This window comes from Anser anser, assembly GCF_964211835.1.
Source record: "Anser anser genome assembly, chromosome: 30".
Taxonomy (NCBI): Eukaryota; Metazoa; Chordata; class Aves; order Anseriformes; family Anatidae; genus Anser; species Anser anser.
The window spans coordinates 218,109-245,611 of NC_139751.1; the positions used below are offsets into that span (position 1 = coordinate 218,109).

General features: G+C 52.4%; 2 protein-coding genes across 5 annotated transcripts in view; one reads left to right on the plus strand and one right to left on the minus strand.

Annotated features, from left to right (window-relative positions):
* The window catches only part of LOC310887971 (keratin, type II cytoskeletal 80-like), a 28,970-nt gene extending 27,075 nt beyond the window's left edge, over positions 1-1,895 (plus strand). For 2 of the 3 annotated variants that reach the window (XM_083814267.1, XM_083814265.1), the window contains 2 exons: positions 330-385; positions 474-1,895. In XM_083814267.1, coding sequence (XP_083670393.1) covers positions 330-385; positions 474-679 — 262 coding nt within the window. In that variant the 3' untranslated portion in view covers positions 680-1,895. The remainder of the gene's footprint in view (positions 1-329; positions 386-473) is intronic. The other variant, XM_083814266.1, reaches the window with a different exon arrangement.
* Positions 1-27,441, minus strand: BCDIN3D (BCDIN3 domain containing RNA methyltransferase). Of its 2 annotated transcripts, XM_083814284.1 has the most exons (5): positions 25,241-27,441; positions 19,723-19,830; positions 10,616-10,675; positions 9,013-9,275; positions 1-32 (listed from the first exon to the last, which is right to left on the minus strand). In XM_083814284.1, the coding sequence occupies exons 1-4, from the start codon at positions 25,759-25,761 to the stop codon at positions 9,062-9,064; spliced, it is 903 nt and encodes a 300-aa protein (XP_083670410.1). In that variant the 5' UTR covers positions 25,762-27,441; the 3' UTR covers positions 1-32; positions 9,013-9,061. The 2 variants fall into 2 exon arrangements, with proteins under 2 accessions (XP_083670410.1, XP_083670411.1); XM_083814285.1 differs by lacking the exons at positions 1-32; positions 9,013-9,275; positions 10,616-10,675; positions 19,723-19,830 and adding an exon at positions 21,812-23,071 and having other exon boundaries at positions 25,241-25,520.
* Positions 27,442-27,503: the final 62 nt, after the last annotated feature.

Sequence of the window (27,503 nt, forward strand, 5' to 3'; positions counted from 1 at the left end):
GCTTGAACACTGGGAGAGATGCACACAAACACCTAGGGAGAAAGCAGACATCCCAAGCTTTGAGTCTGGTTTAGGTTTGATGAAAGAAAGAGCAAACCCCATCTGTCCCCATACAGTTCAGCCCTGCTTCTTGCTCCGAAGTTTTCCTTAAACTCTTGGAAGGCACCAGCACTTCTCTAGATGATGTTTGGCCCAGATGCTATTGAGTTAGCCTTCACAACCCTACCATGCCCTTGGCTCTACCCACATAGCCCAGCTCCCTCCCTCTACGTCTCTCTGGAATTGCAGGTGGTAACACCCATCTTCACGCTCTCTCCTTATGTCCACAGCATGGAGTCACCAATACCCACAGTCATCAGTGCCGTGCACTCCAGACCAAAGCACCGTAAGTGGTTTTATTTGTACAGCTTGGTGAAGCAGAATGTAAATCAAACAATTCTAAGCTCGCCCCCTCTCATATTCCCCTCCCCCAGCAGTTTCTGCCAGCACCTTAAGGAACTCCAAGCTGTTTGCAAGAGGAACAGGCAGCACCAACGGGGAGATGAAACTGAACGGAGGCAGCACAAAGACCCTGCCCTCTAGAAGCCTCAGCAGCGGCTCAGCAACACCTGAAGCAGATGCTTCCATCTGTGGTGCCCGGCCAAAGTTCAGCTCCCTGTCCTCTGAAGAATGCTCCTAGGAGAAACGGAGCCCCGCAGCACAACCACAAGACTCGTTGGCATCTGCAGCCAAACGAGGCCGGAGTACTTTCTCCTGAACTCAAGCCAACGTCCAAGGGATGAAGGATGAAAATCCATTCCAGGCTGTCTCTTTTGTCTTTACAACATCCCAGTTAACATCTCTGTTACCAGTTACAAGCAGAAACCAACCCAGGCTTTTAGAGCCTCTCCTACTCTGATACCCATACTGACATCTTCCTCTCTAGGTCTGCTTCCCGAGAGGATTTGTATTCATAACCTTTGAGGTCTATCTATAGGAAACTTGGCAGGAGGGGAAAGTATTATTACACAAGCTTTTAACACACTAGCCATCAGCCCAGCCATTTCACCAGTATTACAAAATCATTCTCTCTGCTCTGTGTGTGCCTGAGAGGTGTTCACTGATGTGGCTTTCAAAGGAAGGCAGCGCCAAGCTTTCCAAACGGAGCTGGTGGAGAGATGCAGACAATCAGCCTGAGCCAGGTGAATTTGCAACATCTGGATTTGCATGTCTGGTGACAAACATGCTGGCTGTACTTGGGAATCCTTGCCTACTTCAGAGTATTTAACCAATTCTACTGCCTTTTGGGTGGCCCCCCACTCCTTCCATGCCACCAAAACTAAAACTCCTTACACTTTTGATAAGCCACCTTTCTAACAGAGAGCACCTCCACTCGTCTCACCTAAAGGTAGTCCAGACTCCACATGCAGTGGTGCTAGGTCCTAGAAATGGGATTTTCTCTCCTTCCCATTTAAGTAAAACAAGCAGGACTTGTCTTTGTATTTATTGAACTTCTGTAGTGGCTTTTACCTTACCCAGCTGACACCAGCTAACGCACAGCAGCCACACTGCACCAAAGCTCCTAGAGCCAGCTCTGCAGATGCCAGCTGCAGTCCCGGCCTCAACATAGGCATTTCTGGGTCCCTCTTGCACAAACTACCACAGGCGGTGCCCTGCAGTATTCTCCTTTATGAGGCCAGGCTCTGACCTCAGTCACTGCCACGCAGCCCAACTCGAGTTCACGGATTTTGAGTTCACAGGAGGTGTTAATAGTCTCTTGGTATGTTTCCATTGAGTGCATCACAGCATTTCCATGTTTCTGTAGGATAGACAGCTACTGTAGCATCTCTGTAACCAGAACACCTGCTCTCCGGGGTTATGGCTGTTATAATAAAATATTGAGTGACACGTGGAAAGCATCGCATTGCTGGTTTGCTCTGAACTTCTTACCTCAACCCACCTGAAATGGCAATTCCTTCCCTAGTTGGCGGCGGGCCAGGGCTGAGGACCCTGGCTAACTTCTGGCAGCAGAATGAAGCTGAAATTACTTCCCAGGCAATTTGCTTGGTGTGGATCCCTAGGGAGAGGAACAGGTGCTGGAGAGGCAGATATGAGCCAGCAGCCAAGGCTTTGGGGAGCTCATCACCGTTCTGCCACCAGGGGACCCCCAACAGACAAGCCCCCAGAGGTGCCAGAGGACCCGAGATGGGGAATGCCTCTGCCTTTTGCTGCCCACCTAAGAGAAATGCTGAGCTTCCAGGGTCAGTGTAGCAGTAGAGGGGAGGATGCTCCAGGCCAGCAGCTACAGCCCCCAGTCACTAAACCTGCCGGTGGCACAGCCCAAGGCTCTTGGTTTCCCCAAACGATAGGGATGGGAAAGTGGGGAGACATGGGTGAGCTCCCAGGCGCAGGAGCCATTGCCAGCTCAGAAAGAGACGGAGCTTTAGCACAGAGCTTCCCCCTGGAGGCAGGGCCCAGCACAGCCCTTTGACAAAAGCCCTTCCAGGTGGAGGAACAAAGCTGCTTTTGTGCAAGGCTGCGCGCCACCAAAGATGCGCGGAGCCCAGAGGATGAACGATGGCTCTGAACAGCCCCAGCACCCCTGGGTGGCAGGCTGGGGCGCTGAGACACGGAGCCTGCGTTGTCCAGGGTGAAGCCTGAACGCGAAGGGAGGGCTTGGGAACGCTCAACCCGGGGGAACTGGAGGTTGGGGAGCTTGGAGACTGTGCTCACGGCCAGGCTGGGGAGGGCCGGGGCTCGGCAGCAGCCCAGCCCTGCTAGAGGAGAGCTTCTGGATGGTGCCTCTCCCTCCCACACGTTCTTCGGCTGCTTCTGAGCCCTCCACCGCTCAGGGGACTGGGAAGCAGGGCTCTTAGATTCAGTTCGCTTCTCTGGGACCCAGGAAAGATGGGCCTGCTGCTAGGACAAACCAATTTACTATTTCACTGTCTCAGTTACTCCACTGCTCCTTGCCTCAGTTTCCCCACTGACAAGGGGAAAAAATGGTATCAAGCCACATTGTACTGGACAATGATTTTAGGCAACAGAATGATTCCACTGATGGAAGCTGAGCTATGCCTAAAACGGTCGCATGCCTTTGGGACGCCCTATCTGCCCACACACCTGTCCTCCCCCCCTGCCATAATACCCCTTAAGCACCGAATTCATCTAAAGGACCTGCCCCTTCCTTAGGGCTAATTCCTGCAGTTATCCTGACAGCAGAGGAATGGCCAGCCCCAAACCCAGCTGTTAAGTTACGTGGGGACGTTCTGTACCTTTTTTTTCTCCTTATCCAGCAAAGGGCATCACAACCCTTGAGCGCTGCTGGAATACCCGGCAGTACCATCAGCTCAGGATCTCAGAATTCCCTTTGGGCTGGTGGGGGCAGTCCTACAAGGGCAAGGATGCTGAGCCAGCACAGTAATGAACAGCGTGGCCATCAGATTTAGCTGCTGCTAAGGGAATCCGTGAAAAAGAGGCAAGCTCACCCATGTTATCTGGCAAGCTATGTGTGCAATCCAAAGCACAGCCATATCCCAGTAAAGCCGTATCAGTTTCAACTGCAAGCAGCTTCCCAGAGATGATCTCAAACCCTGTCTGGAGCCAAAGATCGAAGCGTCTACCCCAGCATGGGGAAAGGAGACATCAGATGGCCAGGACAGGGCCCAGCTGCAAGACAAGGCCCAGGGCAAAACGCAGGGACAGATAACGCTGTGCTGAGAGCAAGGGGCAGAGCAGATTTTGGTGGCGCAGACGCTGGCAGGGAAGATCATCGGGCAAACATTCGCGTCTGCACAACAGCAACTGGGCTGGAGTCCAGCAGACAAGCCAGAGCAGACGGAGGGAAGCGGCAGGGCTCCGCTGCTGTTTTCCAAGCGGGGAGAGTCTGAGCCCAGACCACATCTGAGGGCACCGCATTCCTGGGCCGCTGCCTCCCGGGGTGGGGAGCACCCAAGTGTGGGCTCCTGGCTCCCTCTGCTGGGCAGGTGCCACCACCGCAAGCGCTTCCCGGGAGGATCCCACAGCCGCCACGTCCCGAGCCACCCCGTCCTGCCTGCCAGCAAGCCCAGCCTCCCAGCAGAAAGGCAGAACAGCTCCCAGGCAGCAAAAATCAGCGCTCCAAGCACGGTCGAGACCTCTCCCCGGACACTTTGTGAGGGTGTGACAGCGGCTACGAAGGGAGACTGAGCCACTGAGGTCTGCCCGACCCCAAAACGTGTTCCTCACCCACCAAGAACTCATGTCCTGGTGGAAAGCGTGCCTGTAACCCAGCCTGGCTGGCCCCGTTCATTTCATCGCTCACACACACAGAGATCTCACTCCTTCGCAGCCCACGCACACTTTGAACCAGCCTGGGGAAGATAAATCGGTTCCCAGCAGAGTAACCAACAGCTCAAAATGCCTCTCGACCAGATCCCATAGGTCCAGTGACCGAACCAGGCACATTCCCCTCCTTGCTGTTAGGCGTTGGTGACTAACACCAAAAGCTCTGCCTGGGGGTCGTGCTTGTGAAAGAGGCCACGAGCCCTTTATGGCCTGTAGAAAATAAATCTTCTTTGTTATTTTCAAGCAATAGAGCCAAATCCTGCCAACAAAGGCTACAGATAGCTTTAGAAAGAAGCAAACGAAGCTGTCTTCTGGAAACGCAACCTCCAGCCCATCCGCTCCCCAGGGAACAGCCACCCAGCTGCACGCGGGAGCATTTCTGGTTCTTCTCGCACCTCCTGCCCCTCCAGATGCAGCAACAGAGCCCACCAGGCTCCCATCTGAACAGGTCACGGGCTGGGCTCGATGCAGACAGCTCGGTGTCCTCCCTGTGGCACTGAGCAACCAGGCTCAGAGCTGCAGGCAAACCTAGACAGGGGAAATCTGTGCCAGAGAGGCAGCAAATCCCTCCACACGCTCCATGTTGCTAAATGTGGGGGAAGTGAGATGGAAACGTGTTCCTGGGGTCAGAAAGGACGGCCCAGAGCTCCAGAGACTTTGCACCTTGTCCCACTGAGAGCAATGGCGCTCCCCTGAAAACACCCCCAAGCCCCCTTGCCCTCCAGCCCACCCCAACCTGCCGGTCCCACTTCACCCCCAGCTGCTCCACCTGGTTCCAGCTCCCATCTGGAGCAGCTCCAAGAGACAGAGGGAGAAAGGTGGATCCCCCAGGCTCACCTCGAGGCCTGCCACCCTGTACACTCATTTCCAGGGCCTGAAGTGGCTCACCTCAGGAAATCAGCCACTGGGAGTAGGAATTCCCCCAGTCCTGGGCAAAGAGAAGAGCTGTCTCCCAGCTGCCTGTACGATCTTGGACAAAACTGTGCCTCAGTTTCTCCCATGTGTACACAACCTAAGGCAGGATCAAGGGTTTTTTTTTGTTGTTGTTTTTGTTTTTTCTTCAGGGGTGGAGGGGTTGTAGGTAAGGGGGCTGTGTTATCATTTAGTTTTCCTAACCAAATGCTCAGCCCAGGGCACAGAGCAGGCAGTTTAACAGGCAGGAAAGAGGCTTAACCAGCAGGTAGGCTGTGATCTGTACCATCACCACTACCTTCCCAGGCACCTCAGCTGGCAAGATTCCCAGCCCTGACCACGGGCACCCCTGTGGCGCCCACCTATCACCTCCCTGGCTCTCGGGGGACACGAACCAGCCGCACTGGCTGTGGTAACCAGCCCCACTGCAAGCCCCAGCAACCAGCCATGCTGGCTGCAAAGCAAGCGCCGCAATTGTCTCTGGGGCACCTGGAAAAGGGAGGGGAGAGCAGAGAAGGTGGAGGAAAACACACCCAACCCCATCAGCCCATCCACACCTCTCCACGCGTCCCTTCGCAGGGAGGAGCGGCCGCCGGCGCTGGCTTTTTTGACCGTATAAGGCCAAGTTTTGCTCTCCGTGGCCAATCCGGGGAGGAATGCGAACACCCGAGCCGTGCCCAGGTTGCCAAGGCCCATCCTCCCCTGCCCACGCCCTGCCTCCTCAGGCAGGTGTGCTGAGCCCAACCTGCAGCAGGGGAGGGCAGGCCACATCCCCACGGCCAGCACGAGACAGGGGGAAATTCTGCCCTGTGTGAATGCACGAATGCATCGCTGGGGACAGGGGCCCGGTTGGGGCTGTCCCCTCCTGCAGCCCTTCAGACTCCCCAGGGCACCCGAGCCAAGCTCAGGCTGCGTGCTGCAAGGTGGGGTTGCCCACAGTGCAGCCCCTGCATCTCAACAGCCTCGCTTTTCTTTCAACTATTTCCAGTCGTTCACCATCCCAGACACGGGAAAAACCTCCTCTTCTGTCCTGCAGCCGTCCTGGTTGCTTGGACTCCATCTCCACCCGTCTTGTTAGCTCAGGGCAGCCCTAGGGTCTCTACCTCCCAGCCAGTTACTGGGAGATGGCAGCCTGCATGCGCCTGCTAAGGGAGCTTCAGCTTTGGGACGTCCTCAGCCTGTCTTTGGATCAGGGGAGCAGGGGACTTCCACGGATCACCCCATCACAGCTGGGATTCCCAGCACTACCAAAACCAGCAAGCGACAGGGCTGGCAGCCTTCTAGCCCAGCAGCTCCCAGTCCTGGTACTGCAGTTCACTGCCTCAGCCCTGCAAGGAGTGAAGGAGAAGGTTTGCCCATCACTTAGAGCCCCCAGATTAGTGAAGAGGAAAAAAAACAAAACACAAACACCCAGACCCAACCTGCTACCAGCCAGGAGGGATGCAGGAGAGACCCTGAGCTGCCAGCCCTGAGCCCTGCAGTCCCGTCTCCAGGCCCCAGCGCCCACCTCTGCCGCAGCAGCACACGTGCCAACTCTGCTTTGACTCCGCATGCCAGCGCCCTGACCAAACGAGCCCAGGAATTTGGAGAAATCAGCGTTCCCTTGTTGTGCTGCCAAGATTCGGTACCTGCCTGCCAACAATCCTGGTTAGAGAGGGAGAGATTCCAGGAGAGTTGTGTCAGCTCGCTGCCCTTGGGCTTACAGGGTGGGAGTGCCAACAGGTCCCACGCCTCCACCTCCAGGCATGCCAGGGACTCTCAGCAGCTGCTGCTTCAGTGCTCTCCCCACCCAGCCCAAATACCTGCATTTCCACAAGCCCATCATGGGTCTGGAGGAAGCCTTACCTGAAACAAAATGGCAGCAGGGCTGGCCATTTGATGTTTGCCCATATTTCATGCTGTGCAGCCCTCCAGGAGAGCAGAGCTCCAGTGTGGGGGCAGAGAGGGTGCGGACCAGCTCGTGTGGGAGATCAACGTTTTGTTCCCTGGAAGGCATGAGTCCAAGCGATGGTGCTGCTTAGTTCCCAGCACCTCCTGACCTACCCTCCCCACTCTGCACACACCATTTATGCTACAGAACAACACCAGCCAGTGGCAGGGGGAGTCTGGGGGAGCCCAGAGCAAGAAGCAAAAAGGGCACTGGGAAAGGCAGCAGCTCTGCCTATGGTTGGCAACATGAACAAGACTATCCTGGCCTGGTGGGAGAGGAGCACGGATTGGGGTCTATGCCCGTGCTAACCAACCTCCATTGAAGCTTGGCAGGGTAAGCCTGTCCAGAGTGCAGTCGTGAGGCCAAAGGCAGATTTGTGCGGGCTGGTGGCCATTTTGCTGAGCAAACAAGGGAAAAACAGAAAGAAGGTCACATCAGCGATCAGGGATGAGACTGCAGCTCAGATCGGGGCCTGTATGTACCACGTTTTATATGCTCCAAGCTCAGCATGGCCCAGGGCCTATTTACAACCTCAGACCCATCGACTTCGCCCTGCAGAGATGTTAGCCAGGTCTATGGGACAGCTTTCAACTGTGGAGCCCAGCAGCACATCATCGTGTGGACTGCACACCTTCACTAGTGGCTTACCTGGCTAGCAGGCACCATTAGCAGGGAAGACCAGGTCCCTTCTGCCTCTGCAGACATCAGTGACCAGAAGTTCTATCTGGGGTTCAGAGCTTGTTCTCTGCATGCTGAAGTCTCAGCTACTGCCTCTCTCTACTAACTTTAAGCACGGCTACTCCAGCGCCTCGCATCCCTCAAAATCCTCACCAGGAACACCCAGGCACTCACGAGGAGTTTCAGTAGGTGGAAGGAGCCGAACACCCAGCACATGTCCACCCCAGGGAAGCGCTGGCGGTTCGGGCCCAGAGTGCCCAGCTGCGCTCCCTTCACAGCCCAAGGGATCTCTGCAACACACAGCTCCACCAGGCAGCCTCCAAACCCGAGGCAGCAGATTGAGCCGAGATGAACGGAGGGGCCTGGGTGAGCTGGGGCAGTGCCCAGCGCGTAGGGCAGGGTAACAGAAAATACTTGAGATCGCGAGCTGGATGAGGTGAGTCACACACAAGGACAGGCGGTCCGGCTGCCGGAGCTGCCTGCTCGACTCTCCACCCCTACCAGCACGGTACCCTGGGAAGGAGCTAACCGTGGGAACTGGGCTATCGCAGCAGGCCAAGCGAGTACAAAAACATCATGGCTGTTGCTGAGAAGAGATTAAAACTGTCCATCTCTGCAAAGCAGCGACTTAGTGAGAGGAGCGAAACCCCCGAGCTCAGCAGGTCTAGGTGCTCGAGATTGGCTGCTCAGCCTGGCAGGATCCCCGTGGCGATCAGCCAGGTATTCATAACATAATGGGAACGGTGCTCACCCGTTCCTGCTGGGGCCTGCGTGTGTTTGCGAGATCTCACTGACACACCCTTCAGTTCAAGGCTTTGGAAAAAAAGCTCAGCACCTGGGGAGGAGGGGGAGAAAGAAAAGAAGGAACCACTTCAGAGCTGAGGAATCCCGGCTGTGACTCACCGCGGGGCGGGCGGCGGGGGCTCTGACGCAGGAAGCAAACAGGGCTGGGAACACCGGGGAGAGGGTCAGGGCAGGCTGCCTGCAGCGCTGCGAGGGGGTGCCATGGGGCAGGGCAGCCCCCTCTGCTGAGGGACACCTCTGCTGGACCCCCTCAGCACCCAGCCTCGCATGCAAAGAGCAGCTGGTGCCACAGGGACTGACTCCTGCTCATGGAAATGGCCCTGAGCATTTTTCAGAGTTAGCAAGCCTGGTCTGCATGCTGCCCACATGCCCAGCTCTCCCACCTGCACAGCACGGAGATCGACACCAAGAGTGCCCAGAGCTTCCTTCTTCTCAAAGATTTCCCACTCTGGCGGTGTCCCAGTGCAACGCCGAGACCATCTGTGGCCAGTGATATCTCTGCCACCCAGCAAACGTGTGCCCCTGTGAGGTGTCCCAGCCAACACACACAGGAAGAAAGCTCACACTTACAGGGAGTATCAAACATCTGGGGCTCGGTTTCCGGCTTTCAGTGTACCCAAGTTCACCCACCGTGATCTGCCAGCTCCTGTGTGCAGGGTGAGCACAGAGGGCTGAAGGACACCACGAGCAATGCAAGATGAATCACAGAATAACCTATGTTAGAAGGGACCCCCAGGGCTCACTGAGCCTGACTCCACCAAGGGCTCCATACAGGACCACCCCAAAATCAGACCCTACATCTGAGAGCATTCTCCAAACGCTTCCTGAACTCCTGCAGCTCGGTGCTGTCCCTGGGGAGCTCATCCCAGTGCCCGACCACCTCTGGGTGCAGAACCTTTCCCTAACACCCAGCCTGACCCTCCCCTGTCCCAGCCCCATGCCGTTCCCTCGGGTCCTGTCGCTGTCCCCAGGGAGCAGAGCTCAGCGCCTGCCCCTCAGCTCCCCTTGTGAGGGAGCTGCAGGCCGCCATGAGGCCTCCCCTGCTCTGGGCCAAACAAACCCAGGGACCTCAGCCATTCCTCACACATCTTCCCCTCCAGACCCTCCACCTTCTTTGTTGCCCTCCTTTGGAGGCTCCCTGATAGTTTTAGGGCCCTCTCATACTGTGGCACCTGCGCCCAGTGCTCGAGGTGAGGCCACAGCAGCACAGGGCAGAACACTGCTTTGGAGCTTTTTGTGTACATTACAGGGGTTAGAAATACAAGACAAGGAGCCAGGTAACACCAGTTCAAGCCAGTGCTCCAGATCTACTCTAGATTTACACCTGCCTGGTCCCACTGGCCTCAGGAAGGTGTAAATCCGCATTCCCTTTGCACTTCACTGGTTAGAAACCTGCTTAGCTTCACTGAAGCTGGTGTTGCTGGTGTTGTTGGTTTATCCCCCCAGTGCCAGGTCTCCCACTAGGTGGAATTGTTTCAAGTCCTGGCTCTTGATATCAGTGGAACATGGAAGAACAGTTGCTCTTCTCCTAGCTTAATCTGAAGCTTTAGCCTACCACCAACAGAAAACACTCAAAAAGTGAAACCCCGGAAGATTTATAAATCAGACAATGAGGTACAGTGCCAAATACATTTTTCTTTTAGAACTGTGGACCACAAGGCACTAAAAAACCTCAAGTTCATTTAGCCTTGGACTTGCTCAGAAACCTGAACCCCTGTGGCATGCAACACATTTTCCTCTCTCAGGAGCTAGACCTGAGCTAGCACCACACAAGCCCTTTGCTCCCACAAATGGATTCTCTTCATCCTCCATGCCAGTGCTTTCTGCTTTCCCCAATCCAGTCTCGAGCACACCAAGGTGCTGTGGAGTCCCTGGCTCCTCTTGACTCTGGATGGAACAGAAAGACTCCATCCATGCCACGCTGGCAGCTTCCCGGACAGCCAGCTCATACCTATGACAACAAACACTTACGGGACATGTTCTGACCTGAGTGCTGAATTCAGTTCTCCCTGGAGGATTCGCCCACGTATGTATCTGGAGCGTGCTCTGCAGATTATACAACACATGTTATCTAGGGCAGCAATGCCAACAAGACCCAGGGAAAAGCCCTCAACTTTGCACAGTCCTGGGGGATCCCAGTTGGACCAAGGTAGAGGATTCAGTGGCTGGCAACACTGAAGTTTCATATAAAATGCCTGACTGTAACCCAGGAACATGAACTTCAAACTTTCTGGAAGCTTCTTAGTCCCTGATGAGACCTTAAGTAGAGTTAAGAAACTCAGGGCCATAGCCTTGAATGAATACACCAGACCTTGAGCACAGCAAATCCCCGGCCCTCTGTACTGGGAAAAAGCCTGGTTCCCAACTGGAATTGCCTCTTGGCTGCATCTCCTTTTCACCGCTTGGTTCTGGGAAGGGTCAGCATTTTAATCATCCCTTCCTATAGCAGGCTGATCTGTTCCAACCTGGCAAGACCCCCAATTCTTCACTCATGAAAGGAAAACAGCTCATGGCAGCCTGGCTGTGCTTGTCCATCCAGGTCCTCCAGCTGCACAAGGAAGAGGCAGCATCAGCACAGGAAGACCCACGCTGCTCCTGAGCTTTCTAAAACCCCCTTATCATCATAGCTCCTGAGAGCTCAATCCTGAGATTAACCTGGAGCAGGTCATTGACAGCACCAGCAGAACAGTTGTTGGGATCAGCATGCAGCAGTATTGAAGATGTTGCCGTCCACAAGCAGCAGAGGTAGCAGACTGAAACTAACTCCAGTGTGATTGTTCTCAGCACTATGCCACCACCTTGTTCGTGATTTATGCTGCTAATAATAGGCATTGGCATGTCCCTTCTCTGCCAGCTTAAACCCAAGAGGAAGTAAAATTTCACTGAACCTTGACTACAGCAGCACAGTGGGCCTAGAGTCCCTGGGGAGTTCATGGGAGATGGACTAGGCCCCTTGGGGAGTTACTTTTGTGCCAATTTCTCTGCAATTTACTGAGAAGTCTGAGCTTTCTGCAAACCATCCCAGCCATGCAAAGAATGGGGTGGGAATGTTTTGACATAGTCTTGGATCAGTTACAGATCCCACCCAGCTGTGTCCAGGCTCACCTTCTAATGCTCTCTGCCCTCGTTTCCCAGCAACATTAAGCAGAGGGCAATTCAGATAGCCTAATGTTGCTCAGAAGAGACGTGGGGAGCTGCTACAGAAACACTGACTACCACTATAGAATTGCCAAACTTAAAAAAAAAAACCTGCCTACCAATTGCCGCTTGGAAAGGAGGGAGGACAAAGCCCATAGGGGGTTCTTCCTTCTTCAGCACTTTGGAATTTAATAGATAACACTTCAAGGAACAAACACTGCACAGATCAGAGTGAATATGCACGGCTGTCAGGCCCAGACAAAATCGGTGCATGTGAATGAGCATCTGAGGCTACACCTGCGTCTGTTAGCGTGTGCACAAACACACCTATGTGCACAGATGCATGTGGAAGCACCTCTAAACCCCAGCACTTGTCTGCATGGTCTGCCAAGCTCACCTCTGGACAATGCCACCAGTTAACTGGAAAGCTGAGGAGAGACTTGGCCTGGCAGCAAGGAAAGGGGAATGCTTGGGGCAGGTCCTGGCTGTTGGTTAGAGGTGAAAGAAGGACAGAAAGGCCCCAGGTTAGCCTGGAGTGAATTCCCTTCCGAAGTATTAAGTGTACTTTGCACCTCTAGCTGCTAAGCAGAAGGGACCACAACATTCCTCCCTCACCAAAAACAAAACCCAAAAAACCCTAACAGATGCAGAATTTGTGCCATCTGAGCAGAGGTATTCAGCAGTAGATTCTCCATAGGTAAGCTAATCCTTGTGTACATCCCTAACTTCACCAAAGCAGATTCTCACCTTCCTGGGGTAGCTCAGCCCCAACTCCCATTACTCCCTCTGCTTCACATTTGCTGCAGCTGAGGTCAGAACCAAAGCTGACACATTCCCTTATTCTTTGGTGAATCCTACACTGTAAAAAAAAAAAAATCAAGATCTTTCTACACTTTCAGAGCAAACAGCTGCTTTTTGCAGAGCAGAACAGACATGTCTAATGCATGTGTACATGACTGCCCCCCTTCTCGGTGTTTATCATCTAAGAAGCCTTGCAGAATTACATTTTTTTAGTCTGGGGTGAGATCCAAGTCCAGCTTCAGATGTGGATCTACATTTCACAACTGGCCTCTGTTCCTCTAATGCACAATACCAGCCTTTCCACCTGAACAAAAAACCTGCAAGGTTTAATGGACCTTTGGACCCAGAGCTCATCTGCTGAGCTAAGGGGGTTGCACTGATACAAAACCTGGTGAAGGTGTCTGAAGCAGCCCTACAGAGCTCCTTTCATCTCTCAGACACAGGTGAGAGCTTTCCTGAATGCACAGGACTGTATTACAGTTAGCAACAGTGACCAAATACACCTGATGAACCATGACAGGCAAGACAGAAAGACCAGGAGCGACTTTGGTACTCCTAACAGCAGCAACGAGTAGAGCTAGGGATGTTTGGGAATAAGCAGCCCCCTGCACACCCCCCCATGCTCCCCAGCCCAGGCAAATCCTGCTCTGAAGCCAGGAGAGCAATCGGGGCAGGCAGACAGCCCTTGGGCTGGGGAACCTCAGGAGACGCAGCCAGCTCAGGCTTCTCTTTCCACCTCGCTGGGAAAGGACAATGCAGAGGCTGGGCCGCCCAGCCCCAGAGGGCTTTGTCAGCATTGTTTGCAGCACCGAGCAGCCTGCCGGCCCCACCTGGCGCTTCCCTTTGTGCATTTGCTGAGCTCTGATCTTACGGCGTCCATTGCCGTGGGGAGGGAACTGCTTGCAACCAGGGCAGACGGCTCCAACCTACTTTCGCAGGTTTTGCGCAGAAGGCAAATCTCGTAGGCTTCAAAGCTCCCACATCAGCAAATTGCCTGACGAGCATCTTCCCTGACGTCTTGTCAAAGAAATGCCAGAGCGAGGGAAGTGGGGAGGTGTTCTCTCATACATGGGGGTGCCCAGCCTCTGGGCTACGTTCAGGAACAGCTCTGCTGCTGCTCCTTTCCCCAAGCCCCTCAGGCACGGATCAGTCTGCTCGTTGCCATCTTCACTGCCCCCCATCCCTGTTTTGCCATCGTGCAACCACAGTGCAGGTGCCTCTGCCCCACAGCAGGTGCAAATGCAAAGCAGTTCCTGCGATGGGGTGAAATGGGTCATTCTCCTGCCTTATCACACAGCCAAATTTGTATTTCTGTTACGTGATATCCATAGACATATCACAGGGAGAGGAATCAGGACGAGTTTCTCTCCATTACCTCTCTCAAGGGATCTGATGGCCTGAAGTTGAGCATCAGTGGGACTTGATGGTCTTAGGTCTTTTCCAACCTAATTCTGTGGTTTTACCTCTGCTCTTTAAGAGCCAAAGGCTGTGAGACCGCCCTGAGATGATATTGCACCAGGGGCTGCAGCAGCAGCTGATGGGCTCAGGGCACCCGCCTGCCCTGTGCCCTGAAATCAGGGCAGGGAGTTGATGGGAACCGGGTTCTGCATCAGCTAGCTGCTCTGCTGAGGACGGCTGTGACCGCCACCAACCTAATTCCACAGGGAACATGAGGCCCTCCGTAAATCCCCACGTACCCTCCTGGTATGCGTCTTCTCTCCTCCCTACTTCTGCACACACACACCCGCACATACACAACATTAACAGGTTTACTAGCGGCTTTACGAGCATTTACACACTCCATAAAGCATTCTCTTTGCCTTGCAGTTGTGCCAGCTCTTTGTAAATCCTTAATACTCTTTCTTTAGAACCTGGAAGAGAACCAGGCCGCTTCTACCAATACTCTTCATGGTAGCTTATAGTTTGCAGCTCCTTAAAAAGACTTTCCTCCCTTTCCCCAAACCTCTACCCTTCTGAGTCATGCTCCGCACAATGCCTGAAGTCAGCACTTCACACAAACCAGCTGAAGCTGGTCTTTGGAAAAAACGCAGACACATACATACACAGCACAGAACAGCTACCAGCCAGGACCTGCATCCTTGGCAAAGAGCAGAGCGAGTTTGCTGGTGACAGCACCAGCTAGAAACGCAGATCAAGAGAGAACACGGAGAAGCAGAGCAGCTCTCCGATCCCCACCTCCCCCCAAGGCAAAGATCAGTGTTTGGGACACCAACCAGTCACCTGGGAAACTGGTGAGGGGGGAGAGAAAGACCTCGCACAGGCCTGTTTTCCCTTTGCGTTACTCTTCAACCTACAGCTCAGGTAAATGGGTCCTTTAACAAGCCGGGGCTGGGAATCCCCCCAGATCAGTTCTGCCCTGATGTTATTCAAGGTCAGATGAGACTGAGCCACCAACCTTCCTACTTCCAGCACCGATAGTACCATCCACAGGAGAAAAGAGCTCATAAATGCAGGGCCAGGAGGGGCCCCGGGAACATCTAATTTGATTCCCAAGTCTCCTCCACCTTTACTCTCCTTTTCTTCCTCCCATCTTCAAAGCAGCTCCAAGTCTCACCACTCCTGTGAGGTCCCTGATTCCTCTCACTAAGCAGAGCCTTTCAGACAGTATCTCTTCTACTCGAGGCCGAATACTTTATTGCACATTTCAATGCGATCAGGTTCAACCACTCTGCTCCCAGATGGCTTTGCTGTGAAGGCAAAGTTTGCCTTGAGCGCTGCCACGGGACGTCACAGAAGCCGCCAGACCATTCTGGAAAGTCCCGCAGGAAGTCCTGAGAAGCAGGGGTTGTTTGAGGCACAGCAGAAAAAGTGTTTTCACAGGTCAGCATGACTGTCCTGATCCAAGGACAAGGCTGTGCATGGAGGTGATCTGCAGTGGCCTCAAAAGATCTAGGGCAAACAGAAGGCAATTCTCTTCTCCAGCATTTGTCCTGTGTACCAACAGTTGGTACTCTGAGGAAAAGACTAAGCAGCATCTGCTCAAGGAATAGTCAAGAAAAACATAGAGTTAAAACTGAACCTGAGTCAGTAAGGAATGCACGGCAGGTCCTGCTCTAGGGGCTGGAGGACAAATAAATAATTCAGCATCTGCCCTACTTAGCCTCCCCGGACAAGGAGTCAGCGCTGGTCAGGCTGGGAATGTCCAGAACGCAGCGGTTACTCCAGCAGATCAGTCCCAGGAGATCCAAGAGCCCGGATAATTGTCCCCACATACATTCCTGAAAAGCCCTGGCTACTTTCAAATAGTGCCCCGCTAATTCACTTGCTCTGTGAGCTGGCAGCAATTAGCGTAACGCAGCGGCAGCCGTGCAGAGCAGACCTCCTGCCCCGGTACCGCGGCTGCAGAAGGGGACTGATGTTCTTGGGGAGCGATCAACCCCAGGTCCCACACAGGTGAACTCACATCCAGTTCCCCTGCACCTTTTTATGCACATCGCTTGCTCCGGTGGGACACAAAGATGATGGCTGCGCTAGGAGGGCACGTCAAAACCTTCGCTCTCCCATCAGCGTTACTCACAGAGGATATGGGAACTCCTCATGTGCAACCAGGGGTCACTGCCCTCACACCTACCACCTCAGAGATGGGCCTTTCCCACCACCATCTCCCACGCCTGAAACATGGATCTTCTAGGAGGCAATGCAGATTAAAGGGACACTGAGAAAGAGTTGAGCAGTCTCAAGGGGCAGCCAGGAGAGGAGCCGCCCTGCTTACTTCCTTTTGATCTCCCCAGAGAACACCAGGAGCTGCCCTTCTCTTTTGATGTGTCACCCTGCAGCTTGTTCTCTCGCAGGAGGGCAGGCCTGTTGCAGCATGACTGCTTCTGGATTTCAGCTGCTGGGGTAACAAAGCTGTATTTCAGCAGCTTCTGTACATTTCACAGACTTCAGGCTCTGGGCTGACCCCAGGGGTGGAGGGGAACTGAGAAGGCCGAGGAGGGACACCACCCTCAAACTTAGCTCTAAATCCTTGTCACTCCCATGGAAGACGCATAACTTGCTACTGCAACAATAAGATAGAATGACTTAACCTGGCATCATGAAGCACTCCATGCCAGAACACAGGGTAGATGATCTGCAGTGCCATGCCTAGTCTTTGGCCCACCATATACAACTTAGACGAAGGAGGTTAAATAAGTGCCTTTGCAACTGATTGAAAATGCATTCTGCTATGGAAGCATGAGTAAGATCCCTCCTTACCTTCCCTGCTTCACAGGAGTTCAGAAAACTGCGCTGCTCTGAAAACATTATCCCTCAAAATAAAACCTTCTGCCCAGAGTCAGGCTGCCTCGTTAAAGACCCAAGGACGAAGCAGTTTTATTGCAACTCAGGATAAAAATCCAGCCAGCTGATAACATACACATTGTAAGCTAGATCTACAACTGCTTAAACTCTGATTGTCAGGTCGACACAGACCATGTCTGCACATCACTTGACATTCAGAGCTCAGGAGCTTAGCATACAGATCTCAGGTTATCCCTCCCTGTGAAATAAAGGGCACAAGATGACAAGCCCAAGGAAAGAAGCAGCTCACTGAAGTCCTGCAGCCAGCTGGTGGCAAGGCCAAGAAAGGAACCCACATTTCCCACCCTAGAGCCAAGGTCTTTTAGACCCGACCGCCTTCAGTACTTGTCAAAGCATTATAAGCATATTCTGAGCCCAGACCATGACCCCAAGCTTTCTCCTTCAAACTCAGGACCCCTTTGGACTCCAGGCCTAGTGGGTGACCCAGCTCCAGCAGGACACCAGCAGAGAATTAACTCCAAGAAACTTCAGCGTGAGCTGGTAAGAGGTTTGTTGGGAAGCCAAACCTCCTGCCCATGTTAGCACAAGTGAATCTAATGAAAAGCTGAGGTGTCTGGAATGAAACCCTGAAGACTCAGGCGTGAGCCCAGTGGCAGGACAGACCTCCCACACGCCACTTATCTGCCTGTAAACTTCTCCATTAGGTCCAAAGAGACTGCATCTAAGCCTCTGAGACTCGAAGAGTCCATTCTCGCCTAGTCATCAGACTTGAGTGTACATGGCTAAGCCGCATCCATTCCCCAAACCAACAGGACACAAGGAAGCGAACAGCTAATCTTTTTGTTCCCCGCTGACCTCCCAAGTGCTCCTCATTTGCAACTAGGCCAAACAAGAACAGCCCTCAGCACAAGTCCAGGGTCCAGACTCACTCCTTGGATTTGCAGCTGGTCTCCCCTGCAAGACCCTTCCAACTCTGCCGAAGGGGATCTGTTTCCTCACACCACCAGCTCACCTAGCAAATCAAAACAAAAAGCAAGGGAACTGGCTCACACCTGGTAGAGAAAAGGTATCCTGTTTGTTTCATGGCTGCTATTTCTCAGGCTTACAGCGTGCCAGGAACTGATGCCCATGCTTCATGGGGTTGACACCTCTCACTTTTCTCCTTTAATTCACAGGCAACAAAGTTCCAGGAAGAACAAGAACGAACTTGCTCTCAGCTGAGCAAAGGAAATCCGAAAATCTGCAGCTTCTGCCATACAAGCCTGTAGTGACAAGTCACTGGGTTTCCAGCTAGAGGAAGCTGCTTATGGGAGCAGACACACTGCTGCCAGCTCTCAGTTCCTAAACTTGGTTCCTCCACTCCTGGGCTGGTCACACATTCTGGGGAAAGTTGAATTAGACCATTTTTAAACCCTGTCACCATTTAGAAATGCTGATGAACAGCACTTGCAAGGCTGTCAACATCTACGTGCGCAAGAATGGAAGCAGGCTGCAGGGAGATAGGTGTTTACAATAGTCATTTGATCTGGCAGCTGTTAACGTTAGACTGATAAAGTTGCTGCTATTGCACCACATTTAAGCACTAAATTCTTCCCTGCTCAGTGAATCCCTTGTTCTCATCCAGCACAAGAATCTAGGAGACAGAAAACTGTCTCAGCATAAAAGTTAAAAAAAAATAAGAACTAATTTAAAAAAGGCCCTCTCATTTACTCCATCGAAGTCTTACTTCCTACAAAGGCTGGAAGCCACAGCAGAATCACCCAGAAACTGGCACCTCTGTGTTCCCAGCCCAACTTTCATGCTGGCCTGCTCAGGACTCAACGCCTTACCTCTGCTGTCTAGATTGTTCCATCCAAAGAAATAGGATAATTAAGTGTGACGTGCTACACAGCAGTGGTGTGAGACTTAATTAGAACACTTTGAACGTACAGTACCTAATTAATATCTGAAGTGGCTGCAATGATTATTATGAACAATGGCATAGCTCACAGCTGATGGTACAGCTCAGCTCATCAGTATTTTTCCATTCTCAAAAGTGCTGTGCAAACACCCAGCCAATTCTCCCCATCAGGAATCTCCGCAGCGGTGGGTGGATATCGAGCTCATGTCAGGGATGGAAAGACTGAGGCGAGGTCTGATGGGGCCCAGCAACAAACCTCAGAGCCTGGGAACCTGACAAAGCACTCGCATGGGAACTCCCAGCTTGCTGCTGAGGTGGAACACGGCACCATCCTGACAGTCCCACCCCAGTGCCACGCACCATTTTGCAGCTGCCTGGAAATGCTCACCTACGTGTGCTCCGCATAAGGGGCAACCATGGGGCTGGAGCCATGGGGTAGGAGGCAGCGAGCAGGACCTCCTCGTTACCCTTCCAGTGTGCAAGCACACGTACATACACACACACACACCCCATGACACAAAATGAGTGAGCCGAATGGCAAAGGGACCTAGATGTCAGCACTGCCTGACACCGTAAGCTCCCGGCTGAGTAATGAAAGCACATTTGCATCTCCCTTGTATTAGCAGCGGCAGCCACCACCAGGCTGGCCCCATCCTCATGTCACAGAGATGAGCGAGCAGAACTTTCAGCACAGAGGCCTCTGTGCCAGCTGTGCCGTCCCTCACCCCAAATACCCTGGGCTCTACATGGCTAGCCACCCCCACAGCCTCAACCAAGCAAGGGACGCCTCCATTTCCCCATCTGTACGAAGAACTACCATCACCCAACTCTGCAAAGTGCTCTGAGCAATATGGAGCAGGAGTGTTGGTCTTAACCCTCACCTTTACCTTCCTTAAGTTCTACCTTCAGGAGGCCTGTGAACACCTTTTAACCACATTGCAAAATGCAGAGAGTATTGTATATAAAAAATATAAATCATCCAGAGCCTTACATAAGTTCTGCAGCTGAGATCCACAGGCTTTCTTCTGCTGCTGTGTCATGGAGCTGGGTCCCACCTGTCTCATCTTGTGACAGCTTCCTGCAGAGCAGAAGCAGCAAGCTGAAAAGAAATGTTTTTTTTTTTCTGAATACTGTTTGCTAAAGGACTGACTCTAGTCTAAGCTACTCAGTATCTCAAGAAATACAGAGAGATTCGTGTTGACATTATTTTGAGCTGTATTTGTGGCAATATCCAAAGAACAGAAACAAAACATACTGCTGTGCCAAAGTCAAACAGAGCTGCTTTTGGAGCTCAGCCATTTCTGAGACAGTTGGACATATTGATATTAGCAATTTAATAGTCCAGACTTGAGACAGATAAGAAGTCATCACACTGTTATATACACACTAGGCTGGTCTGCATGTCTGTACACAGCCAGCACAGAAAGGCTGCAAAAAAAAAAAAAAACCACCATTCTGTTAACAATGAGCAGCCCACAGGGATCACCCAGGCAGATACTGATCTATCACTCAGCGCAGAAGGAACATAAAACAGGCTCTCTTTGAAGAGGAAGGTCATTCCAGACGGTGCAAGGAAAGTCTCCTGTGTGCAATTCTTTGGGTTGTCTACCCTCCTAGCAACTCCTTATACAGTTTTTCACAAAAACTGTGTAAATCCCCATGCAGAAACGAAGAGCAGAAAACCCTGCTCACCCCTTTAAATTTGAGGGCTGAACAGATATAGTCCAGGTCTATTTTCTAAATATTTCAAAGTTCACAGAGAACCGCAACTGATATTGACACAACCTAACAAAAACATCTCAAGGGCTGGGGCCACGGGATGCGTGATGCTCCAGTGCCACCAGCTGCACAGCGCAGGGAACAGCACCTAAGCAGAACGAAGGGGAGGCTGAGCTGCCTCCGTGCTGGGCGAGCCAACACCCCTCGAGTCAGTGGAGCTTACCCGTAGGTTAGTGAGTGGCAGATGAGGTGCTTAATTACCGAAGTGATAAATGTTATTTATATGTAACGTGAGAGAGAGAGCAGGCACTTCGGTGAACCCTCAGGAAAATACGTGACAAATTCATTTTCCCTCCCCTCCCACGAGGGCAGTAAAAGCAGCGCAGACTTTAAAGTCTTTTTTTAAGAAAATTAACAACCACCACCAGGATAGACACATTTGTTTGCAGCTGAGTGGGCTGAGGAACCCTCAACAGAAGAGCCTTCCTGACTCCTGGTGGGAGTCCGAAGTATTTTCCTAGAGAAGTAGCAGAGCACTGCGGAAATTGCATTTATAAGAGCCTCAAAGCCTTTCTGTGACCCTGCTCAGTCCCTTTAAACACATGCACACACCCACACAAGCATTTTTTCACAAATCCATTCATGGATCCCAGCGGCTTCTCATCCAGAAGTCTGCGGGCAGCCAGGGAGAGCACTCACATGCTTCGCTCTTTAATCTGAGATCATTATGGAGGAAATCAAACTGTGAGAGTAAATAACCGGGAAGTCCCTGCCAGGACGTAAACTGAAGTGACCGGAGTTTCCCTGCCCCTATGCACGGGCTCACCTGGGCACGAGAACTGCTAGACAAGAGCACCTCCTGCAGGAGACGTCCTCCTCTCCAGCTTCCCGTGCCGCAATGCTCCAGGCACATAGCTGGGCTTCCCTCTCACTTCACAGCAAGGAAGCTGCGGAACTCAGAAATTCGCAGGAGTCATCGGTTATCTATTTCTGCCTGTCATAGTACACTCGTGGAAAGTTTGTAATCTGTTTAAACACCACCACAGAAGCATGACTCCTACTTACTACAAAAGCTAACAAAACCACTAACTAGGTGTGAACAAAAGCCAGTCGGGAGATTAAGTGAAATTAAGTTAAATTAAGACATTTTGCTTAGGTGTTTTTTTATTCTCCTTTCTAGATCTTACTGAATGACAGGAAACAACCCAGAGGTGTCATGGTTCAACCTTAGCCAAACACAGTATCTGAGCTTCAGGCTTACCAAAGTGTCACTTACACCTGCAAATACAACGTAAACTCAGTTACCTGAGACTGTGTAGGTTAGAAAATAATGGGGACAGAAAGATTAAAAAGCAAACAGCTTACTGATAAAATTAATTTTTATTTTAAGGATGTAATTACAAAGAGCTCTTACTTTGTTACACACTTGAATGAATACATGCCCTACCATGGAAATCCTTCACTCCAGAGAGATCATGCCACTGACAGCCGCCAAAGCAGACTCCAGGCAGAGGTGCATGGGCTGCAGCCTGACCAAAATGTCAGCCAGACACGCTCTGAAGTGATCCAACTTGGTCATGGCTGGTAAACCAGGTTACACGCTTTCCCAAATTATTTTATAGAGAAAATAAGACAAAAAGCAGGACAAACAGCACGTCACACAGGTCAGTAGAATTGTATTTGCCTTCCCTTTCCTCAGAAAGTTACGTGGACAAAAAGAAAAACACAACAAAAAATGCGTCTCCCTTCATCCAGGGCATATTCCTGGCATACATAGAAAGCACGTATGGAGCAACTCTGCTTTCAAGAGCACTTTCTAGGAACAGCAACCTCGGAACCCACAAGGTCACTGCATCTTTACAGATGGAAAAGAACCACACACTTGCCTCAAACTCCCTGGGGAGGTCAAGGTCTGACCCCGCTCGGGATATAGGAATTCCTGCCCCTGTCTCTGTAACCAGCGCACACCTCCTGGCCTGGGAATTCAGGAACACAAGAGGCCATTTGTCAGCCACTTACGACTCCGAGGGCTCCCTGCCCTCTTGATTTGAGCTGTTTGATTTAAAAAGCAAGAGGCTTCTGTCCCAGCTGGTGCTCCCAAAGCAACACACCAGCTCCATCGCACAATCCTTCGTTAAGATCTGCGTTATCCTCTCCGCCATGTCCCCGTTGATAGCAAGAGATCGGAAGTGATCAAAATCGTTCCTGCCCAGCTTCCGCAGGCGGCGGGCAGCAGCCCTGTAGCACTTCCACGGCTGCGGCTCAATCAGCAGGTACTTGCACAGAGAGGAGAGGAAGGCCAGGAACTCCCTCAGGCCGCTATCCCCGTGATTCAGGTGGATCCACATGGTCACAGACATGCAAAAGCCAATGTCAAAGGTGTAACGGCCAAAACGGCCCAGGTAGGAGCTGAGGAACGGCTCCCTGGAAGTGGAGTCCATGATGTCCAGGTTGGCAAAGGATATGAAGGCAGGGAAGGGGCTGCTCTGCTGAGCCCTCTCAATCAACGCTGCATCAATGTCACAGCACAGAAGGTGCAGATCCTTTCCAGCTGCAGGCTGGTCTGGGCTGCTTTTGTCCTGAAGGCCAAGCAGATGCCTGTACAGAGCCACACTTAGCTCCTGCAGAAAGGAAAACAACAGGAGTTCACAGGGCCTGCACTGCGTCGGTAACATCACCGAGCACATCGGATCCCACTCTCAGCAGCAAGGTACGAGCACCAACTCAGAGCCTTCTCTCGATGAAGTTCAGAACAATAAGCTCACTGACAATCTTCCTTTCTGAAGGGAAAAGCAGCACAGCTGCCCTGACTACCAGGAAGCCAGCCAGAAATTGGAGCTAAACCTCTATCTCCCCTCACAGGGGGTTTTGCTGGAAAAAAAATTGAGTAAGGTGAATGAGTTGTACTAGCACGTCTTGCTGAATATCCCCATCCAATATCAAGGTGAAGACATCATTGGTTTCCCTAGGTGAGCTTCAGAGCTCCCTAGCGAGACTTAGAGCTATTTACAGTGCCTAGTTTAGAATAAATGCATTTCTTACTCTCATGCTAAAGGAAAAGACATTTCTTGACCATGAGACTGCAGCATCTGAGAATTAATGAGAGTTTTCTTCTGAATTTCCTATTGTAGAGTGCGCCACTCAGTGGCAAGCACATTTATCTTTCATTAAAGGAGATCTGATGAAGAAGTTCCTGAATGACATCAAGGAAAACTGTACGTGCACCTAGCTCACACAGGCAGGCAGGCAGTGTCCTCTAGTGGTGAGAGTCTGTGTATTTCAAAAGAACTGGACTGGGAACACTTTTACCTGACCTGTTCTACAGGTTCGTCTGAAACAGGACCTAGGATTGTCCTTTAGATAAGGCCTTAGGCAGGCCTTCAAACAGCCTGGCAGGGGGCTGAGGAAAGGAGCCTGGGAGAGAAGAGCACGCACGTCCCCAGACAGAATGTAGCTTCATCCTGAATGAATGATTATTTCTAAGTTAATAGGTTTATAAAGTTCTGACCAGGAAAACAAATAACTTTAAAACAGTTATATTAAACATTGTTCAGGTGAACGCTGATGCAACAACACTGCACAGCTGCAGACCAAGAAAAGTCACGAGAAAAAAAAGTGGGAGAAGGCAAAGAAAGACAACGAACTACCAAAAGAAGGGAAATTCTAAGTATTCACTAGCTTTGTCACAAAACCCTCACAACCACGTGACCAGGATATCAGCTTCAAGCCCTGTCTGACAGATAAACGAGGTGATACTATTATACGGAACACATTATGGTGTCTAGTTTCAGGCCTACCCAGCTCCCCTGCTCTTAGGGCAGTCCCACTGCAGCTCTCTGGTGCTCAGGACACCCACTGCAGGTGACGGGAAGGAGAACAGACCCAGCACAGCCTTTTAAACCAACTCTGTCTCAGTGCTCAGAACAAATGCAGCTCCACCCCTGCCTTCACCTTCTCTCACAGGGTGATGGCATCCTGGTCACCAACAGCCTCACGCTGCACCCAAGCAGTCTCTGCCTCAGTCTCTGCTCACCCCGTCCCAGGCTGCTGCCCACCCCACATCCCCCGGCCCTTCCAGGCTGTTTCATTCCTCTCCAGCTCCCTGGTTCGTTTTCCCCTAGCCTTCCTCACTGCGCCCCAACAGCACAGGCCCCTGCACTGCCCTGCTTTCATCAGCCTGCCCTTCCCAACATCCCACCGCAACGTCTCCCGCAGTCTTTCCTCCAACACCCCACCACTGCCCGCTCCGGCCTTCCCAGGCTGCCCTGCCGCCCCCAGCGCCCCAGGTCCCTGCCTCCACCGCTCTGCTCCATCAGCCAGCCCACCACAGCTCCCTGCCTTTTCCTGACTTACAGGTCAGACCCACTGCCCCGCACAGCCCCCAGCTCCCTCACCCTCGTCTGTCTTCTCAGTCTGCCCCATTGCCCCAGAGCGCTGCCTCTCCCCAACTCCTCTCCATGTGCCAGCATCCCCCAGTGCCTCACGCCACCAGCTCCCTCCGCTCTGTCCCTCGGCACCCCAGGGCCCCACAGCGCCGTCCCCTTTTGCTCTCCCCAGGCCCCCCCGTGCCCCCCCCACCAGTCTGTCCCTCACCACCACCCCCAGCCCCCCCACCCCCCCCACCCCCCGCCCCCCACCCCCCCCACCCCCCGCCCCCCACACCCCCCCCCAGCCCCCCGACGGCCCCCACCACCACCTCCCCCCACCTTTCCCCCAGCCCAGGCCGCCACCCCACCTCCTCCACCTCAGGACCCCCCCGTGCCCGCTTCCCCCCCCTCCCGCCCCCTTACCCCCGAATTGCAGCCCACGTCGATGCCCAGCAGCGGGCGAGCCGCCGCGGGGAAGAGCCGCCGCAAGAGGCCGCCGGGCAGGAGGCTGACGCGGCCCTCGGGCGGGTGGAAGCGGGAGTAGTTGGGGAAGTTGCCGTAGGGAGCAGCGCCGGGCTCCGAGCAGGGAAGCCCCGCACTGCTGGGCGCCGCCATTTTGCCTTCCTCCCACGCGAGCGCCGGGCGCGGACCGAGCGGGCGCAGAAAGATTCCGGGGAAGAAAGGTTCCGGGGGGGTCGCGCATGCGCACACCTGGGGTGGCGATGAGGGACGGGGGACAAGGCCGCTGTTGTTACTATTAGGCCTCCTAGCCCAGACTTTGCCGGTTCATTTGTGTGAAAAGAAGAATTTGTAGGATGTTTGCTTAAAAAAAAAATAAAGTGTCCAGTCCCTGTCACACCGGAGCAGGCCAAGGAAGGGCAGCTTCCACCCCCAGCTGTCACCTTTGGCCCTGCCACCTTTGCCCTTTGCCCCGGCGTTGCCATGGTGATGCTGAGGCCTGGTGCAGGAGCACAGGCCCTGGGGGTCCCCCAGCCTGGGGCACCCTGGTGGCAGGGCCTTGCAGGAGCCACCAGCTCCAACGGACCACCCGCAGCTGGGCCAAATAAACCATAAAGTTCATTTCAGCTTCCCCCAGCGCCAGCATGGAAACCTGCCTGTGTGTGCACAAACCGATCTCGGGGGCGGCCAGCTCTCTTCTGGTTTATAGAAGCTTTCACAAAATGTTATAAATGTTATTTAAAAACAAAACAAACAAAACAAAAACAACAACAACAACAACAACATGATCATCCTGGTATTGCTCATGTCCGTAGATAGGTAGCTAGTGGGAGATTTTATAGCAGACAAAAAAAAAGAAAGCCTGTAGTTAAAAAGAGGGGTAAAAGACTCTGTCTCCATCAGGGGGAAGGTTTTAGGGGAACCTCGGTTCATTTTATGCACCGATGTTAGCTTTTGTTACAGCATGAAGAGCAGAGGGCGCCAGGAGCTCAGAAATGGAGGCAAATGCCAGAGTCAAGGTCAGGCCCCTGTGTTTGGCTCTTGCCATGGGAAAAACAAGCAGAGATCTGCAGGAAGTCCCTCCATCGTCGATGCACCTCAATTATGAAAGGGAAAGAAGACAGGAAGAAGGGAAAAAATACATATATATTTTCCCCTCCTCCTGCGCAAGAGGATTTTTTTATTATTTTTTTTTAAGGTTTCCCCTGGATCTCTCTGGCTGCAATTAGGGCCCCTAAATTCTTGTCCTCTTTGCTATAGGCATGGGAAGCAGCTTGATAACCTTCCTCTTTCTGACAGCCATCACACACTGATGAATCTCTCTATCTCCTCCTTTCTTCCACATCCCACCTCAAAGTGGTCCCATTACACTTACAACTTTAGGCCAAATTAATGTTTGCCCTATTCCTCTAGAGTCAAGTGTTGAAATTGGACTGAATCATTAGCCTTTTATTCCATTTTTGTTAATTACAGGAGCAGCTAAGCTAAAGTTATCCAACACAACACAAAATATTTTCTTGCTGCAGAAAAATGCATCTCTGGGCTGGAAAGCCTATATGGGCTGTACTTCACCATTTAGCCATGCTTCTTAGGAGACAAAATCTCACACCTGCCTTTTGGGCATAGCTCCTTCTAAGGAGCAGAGATCTGCTGCAACAAGATGCTGCAGTTGGTATTGCTGTCCTCTGACAGCTCTGACAGCCTGGGCTAATCAGCCCTCCATGGCTGATGGAGAGAGAGAGGAGATTTCACCGCCCAGTGTAGGTATTGACTTACATCATATGAATAGCTCTCTGGAGGCTTTTATTTTTTCCCACTCTCTCTAGAGAAAGCTTAGTGCGTCAGGTTGTTCTCCAGAAGCAGTTGGAAATGCTCTCTTAGCAGGTACCTTGCTTACGACTCTTGCTGGCCTCTACTTAGTTGGTTTTGAATCCTACACTCACTTAAACCAAGTCTGAGCAAGAGCAGATGTCTTACCCAAGGAGACCTTTGGCCCTCAATTCTCAAATACTTTACATGTGATGCCTGTGCTGGAGCCATAAGCATTTTATTGCTTCATGTAGGATGTGCGCCTTAGTCATAAGCAGAGAAGAGCCAGCCTGGTCTCCACGAAAACTTTAGGCTATGCCACATCATGCTATAATCTTGTTTATGTTTTCTATTTCCGGGGGATGAAGCACTAGCTGTGCAAACAGACCTTCCTTCAGTAAGGAGACCTCACAACAGC

Excerpts from the sequence above, each read along its gene's own strand:
- BCDIN3D (XM_083814284.1), bottom strand. The coding sequence starts at position 25,761 with ATGGCAACGCCGGGGCAAAGGGCAAAGGTGGCAGGGCCAAAGGTGACA. Across the intron at positions 10,676-19,722 it reads ATCTCAGCTGCAGAACTTAT|AGCACGCTCCAGATACATAC; the intron begins GTAAGGCTCTGG and ends TATAATCTGCAG. Across the intron at positions 9,276-10,615 it reads GAACTGAATTCAGCACTCAG|GAGCTGGCAGATCACGGTGG; the intron begins GTCAGAACATGT and ends CCCTGCACACAG.